This window comes from Mus musculus, chromosome 17, assembly GCF_000001635.26.
Source record: "Mus musculus strain C57BL/6J chromosome 17, GRCm38.p6 C57BL/6J".
Taxonomy (NCBI): domain Eukaryota; kingdom Metazoa; phylum Chordata; class Mammalia; order Rodentia; family Muridae; genus Mus; species Mus musculus.
The window spans coordinates 70,654,488-70,677,883 of NC_000083.6; the positions used below are offsets into that span (position 1 = coordinate 70,654,488).

General features: G+C 43.4%; 1 protein-coding gene and 1 long non-coding RNA gene across 32 annotated transcripts in view; one reads left to right on the plus strand and one right to left on the minus strand.

Moving 5' to 3' along the window:
• The window catches only part of Dlgap1 (DLG associated protein 1), an 852,341-nt gene that overhangs the window by 685,415 nt on the left and 143,530 nt on the right, over window positions 1-23,396 (plus strand). For all 31 annotated transcript variants that reach the window (NM_001360665.1, NM_001347411.1, NM_001347412.1 and 28 more), the window contains 2 exons: window positions 2,967-3,144; window positions 8,082-8,322. In NM_001360665.1, coding sequence (NP_001347594.1) covers window positions 2,967-3,144; window positions 8,082-8,322 — 419 coding nt within the window. The remainder of the gene's footprint in view (window positions 1-2,966; window positions 3,145-8,081; window positions 8,323-23,396) is intronic.
• The window catches only part of Gm36746, a 54,910-nt gene continuing 39,794 nt past the window's right edge, over window positions 8,281-23,396 (minus strand). The window contains exons 3-5 of the long non-coding RNA XR_003952404.1: window positions 21,615-21,793; window positions 9,583-9,778; window positions 8,281-8,366 (exon numbers count right to left, since the gene is read on the minus strand). This is a non-coding gene — a long non-coding RNA (predicted gene, 36746). The remainder of the gene's footprint in view (window positions 8,367-9,582; window positions 9,779-21,614; window positions 21,794-23,396) is intronic.

Below are 23,396 nucleotides of genomic sequence, written 5' to 3' on the forward strand. Positions count from 1 at the left end.
CTTATACACTGCCATCTAAAGGACATTTGGAATGTTCTCACCTCCCACGGGTGTTCAGGGATGTGTTGTGTCAAAATGTGTTAGCATTCTCCTGGTTTTCAGTGAGACTGCACACCTGATCATGTGCCTTGGTAGCATGGGAACCTATTTTCCTGCGAACCTTCATATCTGTTTTCCTTTGATGAACTCTACTCTTATGTGAATGAGACCATCCAACCGGTGGAACATGATCAACTGACCAGCAGCCCATAGCTCCCCAAACAGGCATAGTGCCTCAGGGCCTCTCCCCAATCTGCACTAGAATGTTCACTGACGTGATTTCTTCAGGTGTGTGCAGGAAATCACAACCACTATGTGTTCACAAGAACACCTGCTAAGTCATATCCAGAACACAGCATTTCAGAGCATTCCTTCCCATCCTCTGGGCCTGACATTCTTCCTGTCCCTTCTTCTATGATGTTCATTGAATCTTGAAGAGTATGGTACAAATGTCCCACTTTGGGGCTTAGAATTCATCAGTCACTTATTCAAAGCACTTTGACAAATGAAGAGTCTCTGCATTGAGCTCTGCCCACTACACAAACAAAGGTCTCTGGCCAAGGCTAAGAGTAGCATTGCTTTCTGGGTATAAACAAAATAATTTAGAAGGCAGTTTGACAACATGTCCACTGAGTGAGACAACACTTAAAGGCTTTCCTGCCCTGAGGGTCTGTGCCCACCCCCATGCATGGACTCCTAGCCAAGCATGATCTCCTCTTGTGCAGCAGGTTGGTTGTCCCTGTAATGGTGCCACTATTTTACAAATAGGCACATCTTATCTGACAAGTCAGCATAGTATCGTGGAAGGCCCACTGCTGGATAAGTCTATTAATAACGGTTCTCTCCCACTAGCCTTTGTAGCACCTTTGGCTCTGTGAATCAGGCTGGGATTTATATGTGTGTTTGAGGTATCCAGACCCAAAGCCCCATGCTTGTTTGTCAGACACTTGACCAACTAAGCCATCCCCCCATCCCTGGCTTGACTTTTTCAATGAGAGTTCATAATTTCTAAGCTCCTATAGTGCATTTAGGGCAAATCTATAGGGTACAAAGTATAGGAAGAGCTGTCTCTATAGATCAGATTTGGAGAGAGGTGCATTTTCAGCGGCTAGGATTTCAGAGTTTGTTCCCTAGATTCAGTCTCGGTTATGTGAGAGAATGAAAGTTTAGATAGATAATTGATTTAGTGAGTGAAAGAAAAGCAATTAATTTGTAGATGGGTATAGATACAGACCTACTTGCTGTTGCTAATGTTCAAAGACAAAAAATTGAAACAAATGTATACAAAGGAAAATCTGACACATTGAAAAGCTCAGAATTCTGAAATAGATCTGCCACTGTTATGTTTTTGTTTCCTTCCTCAGGGTATATGAGCATTAATAGGAGAAATTCTTCATGCTTAAGGAGACTTTGGATTGTTCTCTAATGTCATCAAACCTTAATGATTTCCTGAAACAAGATTTCCTTCTAAGCTGGGTGTCACGACCCATATCTGAAATCCTAGCATTTGGGAAATAGTTCAAAGGCCGGCCTCAGCTACATGAAAAACTAGGGGCTAACCTGGGCTTCATAGTACCCTGTCTTTTTTTTTTAAGAATTATTTATTTTATGTATATGAGTGCACTGTAGCTCATGTGTAGTCTGCAGTACATATGTTGTGTGTCCTTAGACACACCAGAAGAGGACATCAGATCCCATTACAGATGGTTATGAGCCACCATGCTGGGAATTCAGCTCAGAATCTCTGGAAAGAGAAGAGCCATCATCTCTCCAGCCCATAATACCCTGTCTTTTTTTTTTTTTTTTTTTTTTTGGTTTTTCGAGACAGGGTTTCTCTGTATAGCCCTGGCTGTCCCGGAACTCACTCCATAGAACAGGCTGGCCTTGAACTAAAAAATCTGCCTGCCTCTGCCTCCCAAGTGCTGGGATTAACAGTGTGCACCACCACCGCCTGGCCATAATACCCTGTCTTAATGGGGGGAATGATTTCCTTTTGTGAATAAAAGGGAAAGTCTCATACTCAGTGAAAATTTAAAATCATTGTCACAGTCATCACAGAAAACAATATGGTAACTCCTCATCAGAGTAGAGATAAAGCTACCACATGAACTAGTAGTTGTACCACTGGCTATGTATAGTACGTTGAGAAAGACGTCAACCTTCTAATACTCATGGTGGCTTCATTCAAAATACCTAACATCTAGAATCCACCTAGATGTCGATCCATAAACTGAAGAGTAGACAAAGAAAACACACAGCGCCTATACACAGTGGAACATTAGGCAGCTATTATAAAGGAACTGAAAAGTATCACTTGTGGCTATGTGAATGGAACCCATTCTCACTTGTGCATGGGTGCCTAGAAAGTTGACTTCATAGAAATCATGAATCTAACCCCGGAGGGCTGGGGGGAGTGGGGAGGGAGTAAAGACAGGATGACTGAGGCACACATAGGTGTGCTTAAATAGGAAGGAAAACTCCTAATGTCCCATGGGATAGTCAGATGGTTAAGTTTGACAACCATAAAATGTGCATTTAAAGTGGGGAGGAGAAAGGACTTTGAAAGTTCCCAGCATGAAGAAATGATAAACGTTTGACGCTATGGTTAGGTCACTCCTTTTTATCTAATCATTTATTAAATATATACACTAAAATATCACACCATAAGCCCTATGTTTTACATAAAATTACTGTGTCAATTAATACAAATTTTAATTTAAAAGAAAACAAGAATAGAAACTAAAGATTTTTTTTTCTCCTGAGCCACCATATTGAACTTTAGTAATCATGGAAATCAGTAGTGTTTGCCCTGGTGTTAAAAGTCCTGCACGAAGGACAGCCACGGCTTATCATGGTCCCCATTGAGTCTGACCCTTGCAGGACCTCCTGCGAACACTCACCCAAACGCTTCCATTGTTCTTCTTCAGGATCTCCAATGAACACTCCCCCAAACTCCAGATCCGGAGTCACAGCTACCTGAGGGCCGTAAGTGAAGTCTCCATCAACAGAAGCCTGGACAGCCTGGACCCTGCAGGCTTGCTCACGTCACCAAAGTTCCGCTCCAGAAACGAGAGCTACATGCGCGCCATGAGCACCATAAGTCAGGTGAGAGCCCTCAGAGCCTCCGTGGCCACGCGCTGTAATCAGGGAGGAAGGAGAGGGCAAGGATGCGGCGGTGGTCTCAGCGCGTAGACCATTGGCGGAGTCGGCAAAAAGTGCAGCCTGATGCTGCGGGTGGGCCACTCGTTCATCCCCGGCAAGCCCCTGGTGTTGATGGTGTAGGAGAGGAAGGGCTCTTTGCAGATGGGTGAGACACAAGGAGGGAATCCTTGGAAATTCATAACCTGGTCAGGTAGGTGCCAGCTAGTTTTCAGGATGGTTTTGATAGAGAAGGTTTTACCTGCAATGTTGTTTGCAGAGGCCATGCCTAGGGAAGACCCCACTGACAAAAATGTAATCCTAAAAGAGTACAGTTTAGAGCATGTCATCGAGGCAAGAATCGCACACAGAATGCATCTGTGAGTTTAAAATATTTTATAAAGCTATGTATGGTGACACATGCATTTAATCCCACACTCAGCAGGCTGAGGCAGAGAGATCTCTATGAGTTTGAGGCTAGCCTGGTCTACATAGTGAGTTCCAGAAAAGTCGAGGTTAGATGATAAAACCTTGTCTCAAAAAATAAAATAAATTTGTGAAAAAATTTATACACATTGATAACTTTATAACTTTAATGTGTTCAGAACAGGAAAACATGGCATGTCCCCCCAGCAGGGCTCTGTGCTGTTCAGCTGGCCACTTCAGGTCTCTGTACTGGGGATATGACCTTCTTTGGGACATTACTTCCCAGTTACAGTTTACTAAGATACCAGGCATGGAAAAGACTAATGCTGTCTTTGGGTCAAGCGCTGCAATTTCACGGGGTAGTCATTTGGCCTTAAGTAAAAAACAGAAAGAGTAACTGTCCTTAACGGAGTCCTAATGATACATCATTCTTCCAGCTCCATATTCAACTTTCAAATAACACATTATCTTTAAGGACAATTTCAAAGTTCCTGTTACAGCTGCAACATTGTCATTATTCAGAGAACAGCTGCCTCTTCAAAGTCACTGAGCCATAAATACTGACTTTTCAAAATGGAGTTGCTTTTGCGAGAGTTATTCTCTCACATAGTTTTATATATATATATATATATATATATATATATATATATATATATACCAATAGAATAATAGTGTTGAGCTTAAGCACACTGTACTCTGCTCCTATTTAAAATCTGACATTATTCACCAAAGACTCTGAAGAAGAATCCAAATAAAATTTTATAAACCAAGGAATTAGACTCCTGTGGACTCCTTAACCTTTTTGAACATGTGAGCCCCTTATGCTTGAGATTTTTCTTCATGAACTCCAGGTGTACAGATTTACTGATGATAAAATTTGTTTTGAAGCAATTCTTTAGCATACATCTAATTGTAACATTTTTTAAAGATTTATTTATTTACTATATGCAAGTACACTGTAGCTGTCTTCAGACACCCCCAGAAGAGGGGGTCAGATCTCATTACAGATGGTTGTGAGCCACCATGTGGTTGCTGGGATTTGAACTCAGGACCTTTGGAAGAGCAGTCGGTGCTCTTAACCACTGAGACATCTCTCCAGCCCTAATTGTAGCATTTATTAAAGATGAAAGTAAATTGTCCTGCTAAAGACCTTGGCTGAATATTTGATAGGAGGGCTGAGAGTACAGCAGGTGTTTTTCAGAGTGGGCCATTGGTGCTGAGAACACCACTTCACACAGATACAAAGAATAAACAGCAGAAATAGGTCTAACACCACTTTACACAGCGTCCCAATTGCAACCCAAAAATGATTTAGCAATTTATGAAACTCACATAACAATATTTAAAATAAAACCTTCTTAACATAATACAATCTAAAGAAATACTAATTGGATACTTACATAGTGGCTCCTATAAGATGTCTTCCGAGCATGTGCACGCTCTGGCACACATACCCACACACATAACCCGTATACACATACATGTACATAAATACATGCAAACATAAATGTAACTTAATTTTTTAAACAAATGATGTATTAGAGGCTGGGGATGCCTCTAGTTTTGATCCCTTCAAAACCTCTGAATCAGATTGGTTTTGATGACCCCAGAGATTTACACTTGGATGAACAAAACTTTTTAAAATGGAGATTAGAGATGGTTGGTTGTTAAGATAAAGATTTCAAAGGGCTGTGAGGTAGCTTGGAAATGTCCTTTCTTGATTTTTTTTTTAGTATTGCCATGAATATTTGGTTATTATTATTTATTAAGTTAGACATTTATTTCCTTTGAGGTTTTTTTATGCCTGTGTAGAATAAGGGACAATCCTATTAAGAATGTGTGTTTAGCCTAGACGATTCAGCAAAATAAAAGCAAGTTACAGAATTATGTCTGCTGTATGAGTCGAGTTTTATTAGAACTAGGAGAGATGGTATATTAACCCTCTGGAAAGACAGACGCCCAAGGTTCATGTCTGCAACTTGAACAAGGATAGCTAGTTCACTGTTTCTTTGTGATATTTATTACAAAACTTGAAAGGAAAAAACTCAACCAAATTGTAGTTATGAGCACATACATAAGTAAACTGTTTTGAAATTATTTCAGGCTTGAATGGGTCACATATAAAACACACAAACCCTTGCAGATCCTTAACTTCCATTCTGATTCAATGACTGAGTCATAGAGGTGGCTCACTGGGTAAAGGTGCTTGCCACCAAGCCTGATAACCTGCGTTCGATACTTGAGCCACAGTGAAAGGAGAGAATGCATTCCAGCAAGTTGTTCTTTGACCTCCACAGGCAACCGTGCCACAGGCACCCACAGGTGTACACATGCATACGCACAAAATTAATTCATTCATTAATTAACTAATTAATTAACTTTTTTTTAAAGCTCTACCTATTCAGAAGGCTAGAGAGATAGTTTAGCAATTAGGAGTGCTGGATGTTCGATTGTAAGGGCCAGAGTTTGAATCCCGACACCCATGTCACAAGCCGTGCAGTCTGCACGTGTCTCTAACCCCAGCTCTGAACTGAGAAAATGTAGGAGAGCTGGGGCTTGCGGTGGCAGCTGCGGAAATGCTAGTACTAGGTTTGAAGACATACCTTGCCTCAGAGGAGTAGGCAGAGAGCTCACCTGCCTCTACCTAAGATGTTCACCACCATAAAATCTGGTGGTGGTGGTGGTGGTGGTTAGTTATCTGATTTTTAAAAAGATCTTCATAAATGTATTTATAAAAAGTTTATGGATGAGGTCAGGCCTGGTGGTATATATCTTTAATCCAGAATTCCAGAGACAGAGGCAGGAGGATTTCTTTGAGTTCAAGGCCAGCCTAGTCTACATAGAGAGCTCCTAGACAGTCAGGACTACATAAAGAGTCAATTAATTAATTCATTGATTAATAATAAAGATAAATTTATGGATTTTTTAAATGAAAAGTGAAACCTGACAATAGTTTGAAATCTTTTTTTTTAATTTTTTAGTAGGTAATTTCCTCGTTTACATTTCCAATGCTATCCCAAAAGTCCCCCATACCCACCCACCCCCACTCCCCTACCCACCCACTCCCCCTTTTTGGCCCTGGCGTTCCCCTGTACTGGGGCATATAAAGTTTGCAAGTCCAATGGGCCTCTCTTTCCAGTGATGGCCAACTAGTCCATCTTTTGAATAGTTTGAAATCTTGATAGTGCTTTTTTAAGATTTTTGACATATCTGGGTTTGGCCTATCTTAGCAAAGTATATATTTTGCAAAACAAAATAAAATTAAAAATGCATGTTTCATACTGTGCACTCAACTTCAGTCAACCTTGAAATGATTTGACGGACTAGTCACTTCAAAAGGCATAGTAAAATAATTTACAAAAATAGCAGTTGCTAAAAAAATTTACATGAACTCTGACCTCGAGCCAATGAACTTTGCTCTTAAAACTCCCATTTATCAATAAGGAGGGGCTGGAGTACAGAGCCAGAAGAGACTGTGAGTTCTGTCTCCAGTCATGCAAAATAAACATTAGCTAACAGGAAACTGTAAATAGAATTATCCAGAACGCACTGGGCAAAGCTTCCTTCCCAGCCTGCATTTCTTCACTGTTCTAGAGACAAAGCTCTCCTCTGAGAGGAAGGTAGGTAGAAGGTACATCCACCCAGGTGTGTAGATGTGTGTTCCAGACCAAGGAAGGGGTAGGAGTCTTCTTCTATTGCTCTCTCCTTTGTGTTTTTGAAGCAAGGGCTCGCACAGAAACTGGAGCTTCCTGGTTGGCTAGGCTGGCTGACCAATGAGCTATCAGGAATAGCCTGTCTCTGCCACCGGAGTTGCCCCATGCCTCTGCTACAAGCACATGTAACCAACTGCTTGTCACATATCGATTCAGATCCTCTGGCTTGACAAGCAAGAGTTCTTACATACTGAGATATCTTCCCAGCCCCAAAGCTCTCGTGTGTGGTTTCGTGTGTCAACTTGACACAAGCTAGAGTTACCACAGAGAAAGGAGCCTTCCTTGAGGAAATGCCTCCATGAGATCCAGCTGCAAGGCATTTTCTCAATTAGTGATCAATGGGGGAGGGCCCAGCCCATTGTGGGTGGTGCCATCCCTGGGTTCTATAAGAAAGCAAGCTGAGCAAGCCAGGGGAAGCAAGCCAGTAAAGAACATCCCTCCATGGCCTCTGCATCAGCTCCTGCTTCCTGACCCGCTTGAGTTCCAGTCCTGACTTCCTTTGGTGATGAACAGCAATGTGGAAAGTGTAAGCTGAATAAACCCTTTCCTCCCCAACTTGCTTTGTGGTCATGATGTTTTGTGCAGGAATAAAAACCCTGACTAAGACAGATACACGTTGGAATGACCCTGACTAAGACAGATACACGTTGGAATGACACATAAACACTGCTGCTCTTGTGGGGGAATGATGTTTCCAGATGCTGAGCTGGAGTTGTTGGTGGGGAACTGAGGGCCAGGTGTTTACCACCCTGTGGCTTCCCACAGGTGAGCGAGATGGAGGTGAACGGCCAGTTCGAATCCGTGTGCGAGTCTGTGTTCAGCGAGCTGGAGTCGCAGGCGGTGGAAGCGCTGGACCTGCCCCTGCCTGGCTGCTTCCGCATGCGGAGCCACAGCTATGTGCGGGCCATCGAAAAGGGCTGCTCCCAGGACGACGAATGCGTGTCGCTGCGGTCGTCCTCCCCTCCACGCACAACCACCACCGTGAGGACCATCCAGAGCAGCACCGGTGAGTGAGCTTGGGGGCTCCAGCCTGGCCGCAGCTGCGAGCAGCTGTGGAGGAAATGGGCATCCTTGGTGTAGTCACATGGTTAACAGTAACAAATGCCACCTATGTCCCACAGAGAAGGACAGGTTCCATACCTCCCATCCCTCCTACCCGTCCTTCCCTCCACCACCATGTGAGAATCCACAGGAACAGCTGCTGCTGTGGTCTGGGAGAGACAGCCCAGCATCCTCTGGTTGATCTCACCCTACTTAGATTCTCAATTAGCAAGCTCTGGGCTGGGACAAAAAAAAAAAAAAAAAAAAAAAACACCTGTTTCTAAATGTATTACTTTATGCCAAGGTGGTCATGGTATGACTCTCCCAGGAGACCTAAAAATGCCCTGCTAAAATTTTTAAAAATAAATAAATTATAAAGGGGCAAGGGATAGATGGACCAGTAATATTAACTAGGCACTTACATATTTTGTTACAACAAAAAGCAGATTTATGTCATCGGTTTAAACCCTGCCATATATAAAGTTTCTCACTCTAAACAATGATTTTTGCAGAGGAAGTGTATTTTTATGGCCAGTTTCTAGGTCCAGAGGCCTGGAAAAGCTTACCTAGCCTCCATGGTACAGACTCTGCATAGCGATACAGCCCTGAGTTATATGTGACTATATAAAAACTGAATGCCAAGAGGAAAACACTTCCCTCTTAACTTTATGATTAAATCCAGCCTAACTCCAATAAAGTAATTCTACAAAGACACCATCAAATGTAAGGGTCAAGATAAGTAATGATAGATGAATTAGAAACATTTATAGCAGGATATGGTATCAATAAATGATTGATAAATAATAAATTGATAAATAAAAATACAAAGATATTTTTAGCCATACTAAACAACAACAAAAAAAAATACTTCTAACATAAACATCTTAGCAGCAAGCTTAGCACCGTGACCCTGGCCATTAATATCCAGACAGAAGATAGTGGGTTCCATATACCTTACTTGATGGGAAATTCTCCAAGAGCAGTGTCAGACAATATCCATGAACGAAATAGAGGTGATTTGTGAAGTGTTCCAAATAATGTCTTTTAAAAATCGGTCACTGTACATTCTGTATGTGTAATGTCAGGACTTGCCTGTGTGGTTTTGAAGGGCTGCTTCCTTACAGCTTATCTGTGTGTGTCTGCTGGTGTCCCCCATCCCCCACCCCCACCCCTAAACAACCTTTCCCCAGGGTTGGGCCCATTTCTCTCTTAACAAGCGCATCACCTGCCAGCCATTCACTTCTTAAAGTCAAATAATTCCGAGCCAGGTCCACTTGCGCTAGGGAGGAACCGTAGAAGGAGCCGTTCTTGAATTTGTTGACACAAAGTAGCAAGCAGCCTATGACTGGGCCAGACTCTGATTGGCTGGGTTTGCTGACACAAAGTAGCAAGCAGACTCTGACTGGCAGTGGCTTGCTCACCTGGAAGAACAGTTTGTAGCTTTTGTCACTAGCAGGTGGAGTTTTGCACTCGCCACATCAGTCAGTTCTTCTCAGATATGCAGACACAATAACCTTGCCCCTCTCTCTCTCTCTCTCTCTCTCTCTCTCTCTCTCTCTCTCTCTCTCTCTCTCTCTCTCTCTCGTTCAGACAATCAGGTTGACAAATAAAATCCAGGCTTTCTAGTTAATTCCAGATAGATAGTAATTTTATAAGAAATCCAAACATTGGACAGGGATGGAAACCAGACCCTGGGATCTTGTGGCATGTGATCAGTGCAAATGAGACTGAACCACAGACTTTAACAGAATAGGCAAGGTAAAAGTTGGGACTTCAACTTCTGAGTGACTTCATCCAGATGGCCCAGAGATGACCATGGGGTTTGCTTGAACAAAGGAGGTGTCAGCCTTTTGTTAATGTTTTTAGAGTAGGCTAAGTTTTGGTGGGCATCACTTGATTATGGTGTGGGGTTTCAATGAGTATTTTGCTTTTCATGTGCAAATTGTCCTGCCCTTGGGATTTGCAAATCAGGAAGAGACTTAAAGCTGCATTACTCCTGCTATTGATACAACAGCCTGCATTTATATACCCCATGCTTGGGACTAGTCATTAGGGTTAGGATTTTCAGAACTGTAAGTCCCATCTGTTGCTGGCATCTTGGCTACATGGTTTGGTTTGCCATTATGATAGAAAGAGGGGTTGTGGATGCTTGAGCTGATGAGAGGAAGGGCAAGATAGAATAAACACATCTACTCCAGAGAGATGTAGACAAGATTCACCCTGTACTATGGGTTGGGACAAAACATTTCCCAAAAGATCAACATGGCTAAATACAGAACTGAGTGGAGTCGGACTCAAAGGTTGTAGCAACAAAGGAACAAACATGATATGGAGACGAGGTTGCCAGGCCTTTTAACCCATTTTAGTAATAGAATTTAATTATTAGAAGTCAGGTAGCCATGGCTGTAGGAAAGAGTCAATGCTTTTAGCAAAAGCAGGCTCCCCATTTCTAAGAAGTAACCTAGACAATGTTATTATAACCCACAAGCCAGTGGCGATTATCTCCAGCCACCCAGCAGAAGCTGGTAAGTCATTGCTCCACTATATGACCTGTATCATTAGTGACTGTTGGTCAGCTCAGCACAAATGCTGGGATTCTGCTAGGCAGGTTGTGGGGTGTCTAAACTGGTACTGAAGGGCCACTGGGGACATTTCATGTGTTAGGTTTTCCCTTGGTAGCAGTTGACTTCATCTTTGGCACTGTGTGCCCATCTCAAACCCTGCTAGGTTTAGCTTGGTCATAAGGAACTGCAATCTATGACATTCTGACCTGTGGCCTAGTCTGGTATTTGATGGTCCTGGTGTTTTAAAGACCCCAAGTTTATCTATCTCTTGCCACTTTGTATGGAAACACCTACACTGTGGCAGTATTTGGAGTCTTTGAGTCTTCACTGGAATCCAACAAGACTATTAGAAGATGGGTGTTGCCTAGGAGGGTGTCTCCTCTTGTCCCATTGAGGCTCTGAGTTGATGCTGGGAGCTTGAACGGGGGTCGGGGGGTGGTCTGTATGGGAGCCTTCCCAGCACAGGAAGAATAAGTGAAAACCACAGAGACTACTGTACCGTCTCACCCATCCTAAATGCAGGTGACATCCACCTGCCTGCAGCTATGTGCACAGGAAGGCTCCATGCTCTGCGAGTCAGTCAGGGTGAGGAAGAGATGTGTATCATGTGTACCCTGCCAGTTTTTCACACAAGGTAGCCGTTGGCTTCACTCTCAATCAACAACTAAGCATTGACTAAACATTATAGAAAAATAAACAGCTTCAAGAAAACCATTACAGTGGATTCTGAGTAAATCTATCCAATATGTGCTGGTATTACATTTCACGCTCTCTCATTTCATAGACACTCACAACAGGGTCCATTTTGGCCACACGTCCTCCGTTGGGAAGACAGGCTTCATGCGTGTCATCGGCTATTAGGAACAGATGGCATTTTTCCAAACATCAGTCTATGGGCTAAGACTTGGATTTGTATCTCTTATCCATTTTAACACTTAACATGACCAACAAAATGTTCTGCTGATCCTTTCTCTTCCGGCCTTGCCCTTTATGTGCGTTTGCTGAACCAAACCATAAAGCCCAAAGGTTCCTATGCCACATAGAAGAGCTGTGCAGAAGAGACCCACCGTAACAGCTGCAGGGACCTTCGAGATGTAGTGAAGTGGTGAGAGATGAGGCCAGCTGCTCAGATCACAGTACATCAGGGAATTAGGGCCTGATCTTTAGGCTTCCACTGATTTGTTAACTTGCTAGTTTGTCTGTGAAAGAATCTTATCTTCTCTGAGCCCATAATGACTTCAGTCACCCAGACCACTCTCAATCCAATAGATTGGATAAATCTTTAATAATTCTTTGCGCTTTGATACAAATGCATATTGTCGTCAGTTGTAACAATTAGTGTATCCACCACCCTCCCCCATGAAAAACAGATTTTTTTTTTCCTTTGTGATAAGAATATTCTTCTGAAGTGGGCATGGTGGTGCATAACTTTAATCCCAGCACATGGGAAACAGAGGCAGGGAGATCACTGAGTTCAAGGCCAAAATGGTCTACAAAGCAAGCTGTAGAACAGCCAGGGCTACACGGAGAAACCCTGTCTCCAAAAATAAACAAACAAACAACAAAAACAAAAACAGTATTCTAACTGTTGTGAAGTACACAATACCTGGTCTATGTTACAGGCAGCCTGCTGAGCTCTGGGGCATTATAGCTTTCCCCTCCTGCCTGTGTTAAGGGAAACAAGCCAGACATAAATAGATAGATGTCAGGTGATCACACCCATATGTGGAGTCTAAAGAAGTTGGATCTCACGGACGTAGAGACTGGAACAGTGGGCAGCATAGCCTGAGAAGACAGGGAGGTGGGCAGAACTGGACCAACAGGAATAAACCTACCCAGGGTTTTATAGGAGCCACTGTTGGTTAAGATCAGAGCTACGATAGGAAAAGAAAAGGAAAAAGTGGATGGTCAGCTTCCTGTCTGAGAAAAGCAAGCACTCTTCCCTCATTTACCCAAATGTTCCTGGTAACAGTAGAGCTTGATGATCAAAATAAGCCCCAGCATCTCCACAGAGCGACACACTGAGCCTACTTCCTTTGGGGTACACCAAAGGGGTGATGTGCATTTAAGGGTGGGTCTTCTTTTTAGCTAGGCAAGGTGACATCCAGCCAGGTGCTCGGGGTCTGAGTGCAGTCTGACCTCTGATAATGCCAGGAGCCTGAAGAGAGAGAAATGGGACATCACAGCCGATTGTAGCTGCATGGCAGGGGCAGGAACATGGTGATAAGTGTGGAGAAAGACGAAGAAAAAGCAGTACTGGAACATCCCTGTAATCTCAGCCTTCAAAGGCTAAGACACGATTACAATTTCAAGACCAGACTGAGCTACATAGGAGACCTTGTTCCACGGAGAAGAAGGAGGGAAAAGAGGAGGAGGGGAGGAGGAGGAGGAGGAGGAGGAGGAGGAGGAGGAGGAGGAGGAGGAGGAGGAGGAGGAGGCAGCAGCAAGCATTAGGGCTCCAGGTAGACAAAAACTCAGGATAATCTGTCCAGGTCTTCAGAAAATAGCTCTTGGTGCCTGCAGATCCCTGCTCTACAAATGATATATTGCATGAGTCTAAGTTTAATGTGACTTTCTTTGTATGTAAAATGAGGTTAGAATGCAGCTATCCATACCAAGCTTACTGAAGTCTCAGATCTTGGAGCTTGCTTTGTCCTGCCAGGCACTAAGTCAATGAATAAACTTTGAATAAAGCAACCAGGGAAAAGTTCAGGAGCCCATGGCCGGATGTCGAGCAGAAGCCTGCCCAACAAGGCCCTAGTTATATTCTGTTCAAGATCAAAATCAAGTCATAAGCGTTTGGATATTGCCTGGCCAGGTTCCTTGTTCTCTGCTAATGATGTTTCTGTCTTGGAATCTCTCTACACAAAACTGAACATCTACCCACACACACCTCGGAAACTTAGGCAAAAAGAAAGAAAAAGGAGAAAAATGTCTGGGGCAGCCGACTCTACTTGTGTGATAACCCATCCTGGTGTATTGTCTATCTAAGAAGAGTTCACATTGACTTCCGTTTGTCTCTGGAGCACTTGAGATGGAATTCCTCTATAATATTAAAAAAAAAAAATCACTAAAGTGCAAACATCCTGGCTGACACAAAGCACAATTTAAAATCTGGAGAGAACCAGACATTCTCATCTCGCCTGGGTGAAGTATCTAAGTCCTGTCCTGAGAGGGGAGCACCCGTGCCTTATTATACCCGTGCCAGGCAAGAGTGCACCTTTGCTCAGCAAGAACTGTGGGCAAATAGCGAAGGGCTCCACGGGGCTTCTGGAGTGACCAGAAATGAAGCAAGGCTCAGAGAAGATTAGTCAGTGAGCACTATGCAAATTACACATCAGAAGACCTCTACCTCGGCCTTGACTTCAAATCTCTCCGTCTGGTTTAGTTTATTGATGATGACCAAAGGTAACTTGGAGCACACGGTACTTGGCGCAAGCACTGTGAACCAACTGCATAGTTACGTCATGAAATCTCAGTGGATACCTGTAGTAAGAATATTTTAATACGTCCTGGCACAGGGATCCATCCTGCCTTTGACCATTTACACTCCCAAATGAAAGACACACAGCCTTTATAGGTTGATCTGCCTTCAGCTACACAATAGCTGGGTAACTGCCTAACCTCCGTGCTGTTAGAATCCACTTCCTGTAGATAATCCCAGGTTACTACTTAACTAGTTTCTATACTCCATCTTGGCTACCCTTGACCCAACTGAGCAGCTCTCTGGGCCATGTTCTCTTAGCCCTTTTACATGATGACTCTGGTTGTCCCCAACCCCCTGCATGTTCTTCTAAGGTATCATGGCTTCCTTCTTCCTCCTCATGGTTTCTAACCTGAAAAACCTAAACTCCATCTAAATAGCTCCTCCCCAGCTATTACCTGCTGGCATCTTTATTTACCAATCAGAATTAACTGGGGGCAGGGTCCCTCTGTGTCTTACGGTGGACCCCCTTGTGCAAACAAATTTGGGGGGGGGCAAATTAACATTAGATACAAGCAGCATTAGGCCAAATCCACTACAAAGACCTACGGCATGTGTGTGATGTTACTTTCATCATATAGTGTGGGTCTCCCTTCTCCTGGGGGTCTGTCAACCATCAACCTATGAGGATAAAAGGAACAGGGGTCAGGCAGGGTTCCAAAGGCTGTGAGTACCTACGGATTAACTTCTGGGATAGCTCAACTTTATTGTTCCAGAAATAGGGTATATAAGGGATTTAGGGTACAGGTGGAAAGGGCTAATTGGTCATAGTACATACCTAATAATCATGTGGGCAGGAAGCCAGAGCAGGTGCTGAGTTAAGCAGGCCTGCACAAGGTCGTTCTTCAGATAAGGCCAGGCACTTGTGTTCAGGGACACTCTCCAGACAGTAAGGCAGAGAAAGTCCCCCCCCCCCCACTTCTTTTATAAAGAAAATATTTCAAGTATATTTCTATGGATCTGAGGCCATCCTGGTCTACGTAGTGAGTTTAGGATAGCCAGAGCTACATAGTAAGACCCTGTCTTGAAAAACAAAACAAAGCAAAGCAAAACAAAAAGAAAATGTTTGTCCACATATTATTGCCACCGTGTCTCGTGTTGCTTTGCCTGTAAAATGGCTGTTTAAAGTTTAAGTTGAAGGTGTTTAAAAATAGAGAAAATTTCAAATGATTAAAGAAACAGCCTATAAAGATAAAATACCCTCTGGGTTTAAATTTTCCTATCATGTTTTGTTGTGCTGATAGTATGATGAATTTAAAGATCAAATGTCCAATCTCCACCTAGCCACAGAGCTGCCAGGCAGCACAGACTGGGAAAAAATGAATCTCTGCCAAAGTATGTAAACCAAGCAGGTGGCAAATGCTGCTCTGTGACTGATGAAAAAGCCAAGGGTCTCTCTGCCCTAGTGTTCAGTAAGAAAAAAAAGTCCTATAGTAATTTAATCCTGACATGAAGGGTCTCTTTACTGAGCTAGAAAGCAAAGACACAAGACAACTCAGTTACAAAGGTCAGAAAACACAAATTAGTACATTAGAGGCTTCAGTGTGATAATTTGTCAGACAGACAATTTCTAAGTTAAAAAAAAAACATAGTAATTTGAAAAGTATAGCATCAAAATCTCACCATTTTACTTTTATATATCGCTAGACATCATTTTAAAATAAAAGAAGCTTTTTTGAGACAGCAGGGACAGGGTCTCATTGTAGCCCAGGCTGGCCTCCAATGTACTAAGTAGCCAAGGATGACCTTAAATTTATGATTCTAACTCTAGATTGCTGGGGTGCAGGCATTTAACTGCACAGCACTTAATGGGTGCTTAGAACCAGATCTAGGCCCCTGTACATGCTGGGAAGATACTCTACCAACTGTCTATAAGCCAGTTCTCAGAAAATTATTTTTTTAGAAAAAAAAAGCCTTCATACAAGGGACAGGCAAGACATGAGAGCAGGAGACAGGGCAGAGGGGCTAAATAATGAAGCATGATACATATGTAAGAAAATGCCATGAAAACTCATTACTTTATATCATGTTAAATGATTTCAAAATAAATAAGTTTCTCCTCAACTTTCAAAGATAGATAAGTAGGCAGGCAGGCAGGCAGGTAGATAAATGGATGGATGGATGGATGGATGGATGGATGGATAGATAGATAGATAGATAATGGAGGGATAGATAGACAGATGATGTATGGATGGATAGATAGATGATGGATATATAAATAGGTAGACAGACAGACGATGGATGGATAGATAGATAATGGATAGATAGGTAGGCAGATAGATAAAGAGATAGATAGGTGATGGGTAGACAGATAGATGGTAGATGAATAGATAGATACATAGATATATAGATAGTCAGTCAGTCCATGGTCAGTCAGTTCAGATTGGACCAGTCCAATCAAAATGAGTTTTAACAAATGCACCAAGGTAGTTCAGTTGGGAACCACACCTATAATTAGTGCTGATAATACAGAGCATTCTAAAGCCCCTTGATAGCAGTGTACGTAGCTCCAGGTGATGAAATCAAGGCCTAAGGTTTTGAATTTCTGTTACTCCTCCCAATGTGACTCTCGATCTGCTTTGGGTGAGCCTCAAAGCCCTCGATGGCCTTGACTGAAAACGGTGTCTCAACCTTTTGACACATGAAATGCTCCCGTGTTTATTTTAATGACAATTAAATGTCTGTGTGGCCACAGGTGCTCTGGGGTGCTCCTTTGCTCTCAGCTGATACCTGTTGGCCGTGCACGCTGCTTTTATGCCTCTTCCCTCTGGTTATCAGCGTTGCTGGCAAATTTTGATAACACTAATTCAGTAATTTCTGGTTTAAGTGACGGAGCAAAATAACTAATTCAATTTATCTCCAAAAATATGACACACTGTCAAGTTTTAATTTTTTATGCCTAGAGTATTTTATGACTTCAAGGAGACATAGGACAGTACCATCAGTCTGCATAACTAGTTGTTGGTTTGGGTATGGATCGAAGCTCATTAGCACAGAGGGTCATCTGAAATCCTGGATAGAATTAGCACCCTGTCTCTTTAAGACAAACCTTGGGTTTCTTTTTCATCTACTTTCAGTAATTCTGTTATATAATCCACCCACCCACCCACACCCAGTTCATTTTAAGAGAAAGTTTATTCTCTCCTCTAAAATGTTAGCTGTGGCCAGAGGATAATGAGACTTTAAATGTTTGCTTTTATTATTTTTTGGAGGTTCTTTCTGTCGTCTTTTGTATCAAACTTTTTATTTAGCCATAAACTGAACTTGGTATGATGATGTATTCTCCTACTCCTAGTAGTCATAGTACTGGGGCAGGAGGATTGACAGGTGGAAACCAGCAAGCTCTAGATCACTCTGAACCACACAGCTAAACTTGACCTGAAAAAGAAGGGTGGAATGGAGGGGGGGGAAGGAGGGAGGGAGGGAGGGAGGAAGGGAGAGAGGGAGGGAGAGGGAAAGAGAACTGTGGATCTACAGGAAAATGCAAAAAAAAAAAAAAAGGCAGAGACCTCTTACAACTTTCTCTAGTCTCCTCCATCAGTAACATTTTATGAACCTAGATAGTTCTGTGATACCAAAGTAGGACAGTGATATTGATGTGGTGGGAATGAGGAATTCACATTTTATCACTGGCGTGGATTCCCATAGCCACCATGCAGTTGAGATACGGACCCATTTCATTATCATAAAGATCAGTGTCCACATTCTGCCAGTCTAAATGAAGTTCTTGGAGCACATGTTTAACATGCCCCAAGAGCTAGGTTCAATGCACAACACCAAAGAAGATAAAAAAGAGGAGGAAGAAGAAAAGGAGGAAGAGGAAGAAGAGGAAGAAGAAAAGGAGGAGGGAAAGGAGGAGGAGGAAGAAGAGGAGGAGGAGGAAGAAGACAAGGAAGAAAAGGAGGAAGAGGAAGAAGATGAAGAAGAGGAGGAGAAAAGGAAGAGGAGGAGGAAGACAAGGAGGAAGAGGAAGAGGAAGAGGAGGTGGAGGAAGAGTAGAAGGAGGAGGAAGAAGAAGAAGAGAAGGGAGAGGAGGAGAAGGGAGAGGTGGAGGAAGAGTAGAAGGAGGAGGAAGAAGAAGAAGAGAAGGGAGAGGAGGAGGAGAGTTTTCATAATTCATAACTAGCTAAGGTCTCTTGAGTTTGGTTCCTGGACAGGGTAATTGAAGATACCCTCTAGAAACTTACTTGCCTTGTTGTTTCTCTTAACTACTAATATTCTAAGATAATAAAAAAATAATCATAGTATAAAGCAGAAAACAAAGAGATTTCTTCAATGTGTTCACATTGGGAAGGACAAAGAAATCCGACGACTCCTCCAAATGTTGTCTTCATCTTCAGGGTCCAGGAATAACACTAGAGAGTCAAGGATATGCACATCTAAGTGATCCTGGTCAAGGTGTGGCCCTGCCCACTACTGATTCGGGCTTTCAGCTCTTCCTATAGAGAGTGGTCCAACAAGATGTTGGACCTGTGTAATATCTCCTTCCCAGAGCTGGCCTGTTCCCAGCGTGAGATTCCCAGGAAACTCCCTTTTATTTGAGGTTCATTGCTTCTACACTCTGATGAGTTACCATCCCCCACAGGCCCATTACCATCCCCCACATTCTGTTTTAGCACCTCCACATCCTGAGGTGGAATTTGTCCGCAACAATATAATAAACAGAAGGCAACTAGGGGGCCAAGGCCAGAACACAATTAGCACCGGGTGTTCATGCATAGAACCATGTTTTCATGACCTCTTGACTTTAAGAGGAGACCTCGTTGAAGAGAGCTGACACAGGCAATTCTATCCTAACGGTTTGAGACAGTCTTGTCAGGACTAGTCTGGCCTGTAATTTCAGCTTTGGGGGAATCCAACCCCACTGGTGTTACAGGCACCTGCATTCACACACACACACACACACACACACACACACACACACGTCCTCACATGCATATTAGCATACATATGCATAATTGAAAAATAAAACAAATCTTATTTTTAGAAAGGTGGGTCTAGCAGACCTGTAGTACCCAGATCAGCTCATTCTCTGAGAAGCCACTTGGGGCATTACAATGCTTCCGTAGCAAATGGATAGTGGAGCACAGGGTTGGATGCCGGATGCCTTTGGTTTCCCATTTGATTCAAAATGGACAGTCACTTCAAAGTCGCCTTCCTCTTTGGATTCCCCATACATTCATTTTCTGTTTGCATGCGTTTCAGAGGCTCAAGGATAGCCTCGGAAAAGTAACTGTTGATTGACTGAAAATATCTATCCGTTCTGAGCCTTCTGCAAGACAGCCAAACCGCGGCCACCCACTGAACATCTGCAGCACACCAGGCGTCCCACGGATAGCACGACTTAGTAGCACACAAATGCCACCCAGCACAGTTGGTGGTGAACTGCCAAATAATCTATTATGTGGCACGGGCTAAAATGGGGAGTGGGGCCAGGGCTCAAAGCAAAGTCTCCATTCTAAGAACGGAAGTGTAAACATAGGTATAAGCCGACTGCTTGCTGATTACCACAAATCTCTCCACGTCTACCCCAACACCATATACCTGATTTCATCCCAAGAGGTAATATCACATACTCACAATTCCAAGCTACTGTAACATTTCCTCCCATCTTAAGCCAAAACTTCCCCTGGCTTGCCGAATCTTTCCAGTTGTGTCTCAAATATCTGTTCCCTGAATACTGTGTTCACAGACTTCAACTCCATCATCTCCCATCAGACTTGCCCTCACCTCTCTCTTTCCTGCCATCTTCGGATCCTGTCAGAGACAGGGGCTTTTAGTCACACTAGCCCAGCTGCTGCAGTTATGGATGGGAGAAAAGGAAAAGACAGCAAGAGTTCCGTGGAATTGTCTGGATGAAATGAAGCCTGACTGTCCCCCAGATTCTGCCCTCAGTGCCCAGATCTGCCTCTTCTGGTTCTGTTCAGCGAGCCTGCTTAAGTCAGAGCGCGCTGGCTAGTTGGGGGAAATAATCCCATCACACAGATATCATCTCTTAATAATATGAAGGTTTAATGACAGCATCAGATATTTCAGGAGAACTCTTTGGGGACTAATAGGCAGAAGAACGGGAGACACAAGGAATACACACAAAGGAATATATATGGCCATATACATTCTACTGCCCACGTCTATCGATTCAACCGAGTAAACCGTTTGTCATTTGGCCTGCATGTTACTTAACAAATAATAAGAACACACGCACACCTTGGGTAGCACTTAGACCCTGGTAAGACTTTGCAGTGGAAGCCAAGGAAACCCGTTCGGTAAATGGCTTTATTGCCTCAGTGGTTAGAGCAGAGCCTGTTGGGAACCAAACCTCAGATCCTGAGAGCTATAGATTCTTCAGATCTATATCATATACTGTGGTATCTATACATTAGGTATTTTGGGGACTGATTCTAGCACCAACACTATCCCAGTAACCACCCATTCAAGGAGCATACTCAAGTCTCTTACCTTATACAGGATCATGTTTACATGTAAGCTATGCGCACCTTCCGATATACTTTCATTTAAGTCTGCATTACTTACACCTAATGCGGTCTAAGTGCTACCCAAGGTGTGCATGTGTTCTTATTATTTGTTAAGTAACATGCAGGCCAAATGACGAACGGTTTACTCGGTTGAATCTATAGACATGGGCAGTAGAATGTATATGGTTATATATATTCCTTTGTGTGTATATATAATGTGTGTGCATGTATGTGTGTAAATTCCTCTATGCATATTCCTATAATAGCAACTTTCTGCCACTATACCAAAATGCCTGGGGCAACCAACTTCATCAGTGGAAAGGTCAACTATGGCTCACTGTTTCCGTGTATGCTCACATGGCCTTTGGGGTAGACAACAGCCCAGTACATTGTAGCAAGGCTTTCAAAGGGTCTGTTCACTGTATGGCAACTGGAAAATAAAAAGAGACTCAAGGAGAAAGGGGTACCCCAACCCGACACCAGCAGTCCCTAGCGTTCTCTAACTAGGCCCCTCTTCTTAAGGCTTCCAAACCACCTCTCAGGCTAGAGCTAAGACTGCAACATATGAACCTTTGGTGTCAGGAGGAGAGGGAGATCTTTCTGGCCTGACCTGGCACCTCCTTCCCAAGAGCCCACCCTCACGCCCCATCCTAAAATCGCATGATCACAGTCAGATGGATTTCTATCTTAAGGTACCACTTTCAGGTAGTTAATGTATAATAGATAGTCTCACCTGGTCGCATGTGGGTAGCTGTCTTTACTTTTGTCTACGTTGCCTCTTTGTTCCATGGACCCACTCCTCATAAACATTCCATGGACAGACTGGCTCACCTGGGTTTTTTGTTGTTGTTGTTGTTTTGTTTTGTTTTGTTTTGGTGTGATTCTTATCATTTGTACGAAGCTGATTCACACCTGGAATGAAAGCAAGCTGTTATTGGAATCATTGTATATGGGGGGCGGGGCGAGGGGGCTCGAGAGCATCATCTCCTCCAACTTTTATTCTGACTTTTATCACCCTCGGTTAGCAATGTCTAATCAGGTTTAAACAAGCCAAGTGACGCTTCATTTCAGGTTGGCTAGGCACACTTTGTGACTGAAGTCATTGTATTTGTACAAGGACCAAGCCTTTGCCCGGCGAGGTCCTTTGTGTCCCTCTCACTTCTTTGAGCTCTCTGGCATGTTTCTGGGCCCTTCTCTTCCAAGCATACTGGCCCCTTGTTGCCCCTCATCCAGCCTGCTTTCCCAGCCTGCTGCTGTGAGTGCCCGTCCCTAGGATCCCTGTAACAGGTCACCACCCACAAAGCTGCACTTCTGACCTTCCTGCAGCCAGCAAGCTTCCCCACCCCACCTCAGTCTCTCAGGCTAACAATGCTGCCTCCTGGGTCTGCAGTCCTCCCAGCTCTAACTGGAGTCCCACCCACATTTTCTCCTGTGCCTTTGGATGCTTTCTTTGTTTTCAGGACACTTCCTGGAGGCACCAAGGCGGCTGCCATGTCAGTCCTATTGGGAGAACTTCAGAGCTTAGAACCTTGACATCTGTACCAGATTCAAAACAAACAAACAAACATACATGGAAGTAGAAGAAAAGACATTCATGTTATCCCTCTTGTTCTCAAGACCACCAAGCCCACAGATACCCAGACTCCTTCTATGAAAGAGTGGTTATTATCATGTAACGTACACACTTGCTCCAGCATCCCTAGATGGTTAGAATATAAAGTACCTAATACAGTACAAATATATGGGGCAGCTAGAGGTGTAGTTCAGGGAGAGAAAGCACACGCACACATCCACAGGCCCTGACTCAACCCCCAACACCACCAATAGAACTGGGCAAATGCTCTGTAAGAACAGCTGCACTTTTGTGCTTAGGAAATCATGGCAAAGGTTGGAGAAATGGATCGAGGATGAAGAGCACAAATGGCTCCGACAAAGGACTTGAGTTCTATCCCCAGCACCTCTGCAGCTCAACCCTACCTGTAACTCCTTCAGCTACCGAGAATCTGAAGCTTCTGGCTTGCGAGGGCACCTGCAGCTCACAAACACCTACATGTCCGCACAGAGACACATAATTAATACTGCACATAATGACAAGAAAAGTTCTTGCTCAAAAGCAACATTGCCTTTTACCAAATATTTTTTTTAATCCTTGTCCAGATAGTTCAATGGATACAGAACCTGTAGCGACAGAAGGTTGACTCTACTGTCTAATCTTCCAAACTGGGAACCACTGAGCATTGCCCTGTGCTAAGCTTCAGGTTAAAGACGAGGAAGCCAGTGGGCGGTGGTGGCACACGCCTTTAATCCTAGCACTTTGGAGGCAGAGGCAGGCGGATTTCTGAGTTCGAGGCCAGCCTGGTCTACAAAGTGAGTTCCAGGACAACCAGGGCTATGCAGGAAAACCCTGTCTCGAAAAAAAAAAAAAAAACAAAAAGATGAGGAAGCCCAACACGGTAAGAATCATGACTGTAGCCATGTGCAGCTTGGCAAGGGACCCTGCTTCTTCATTACCACA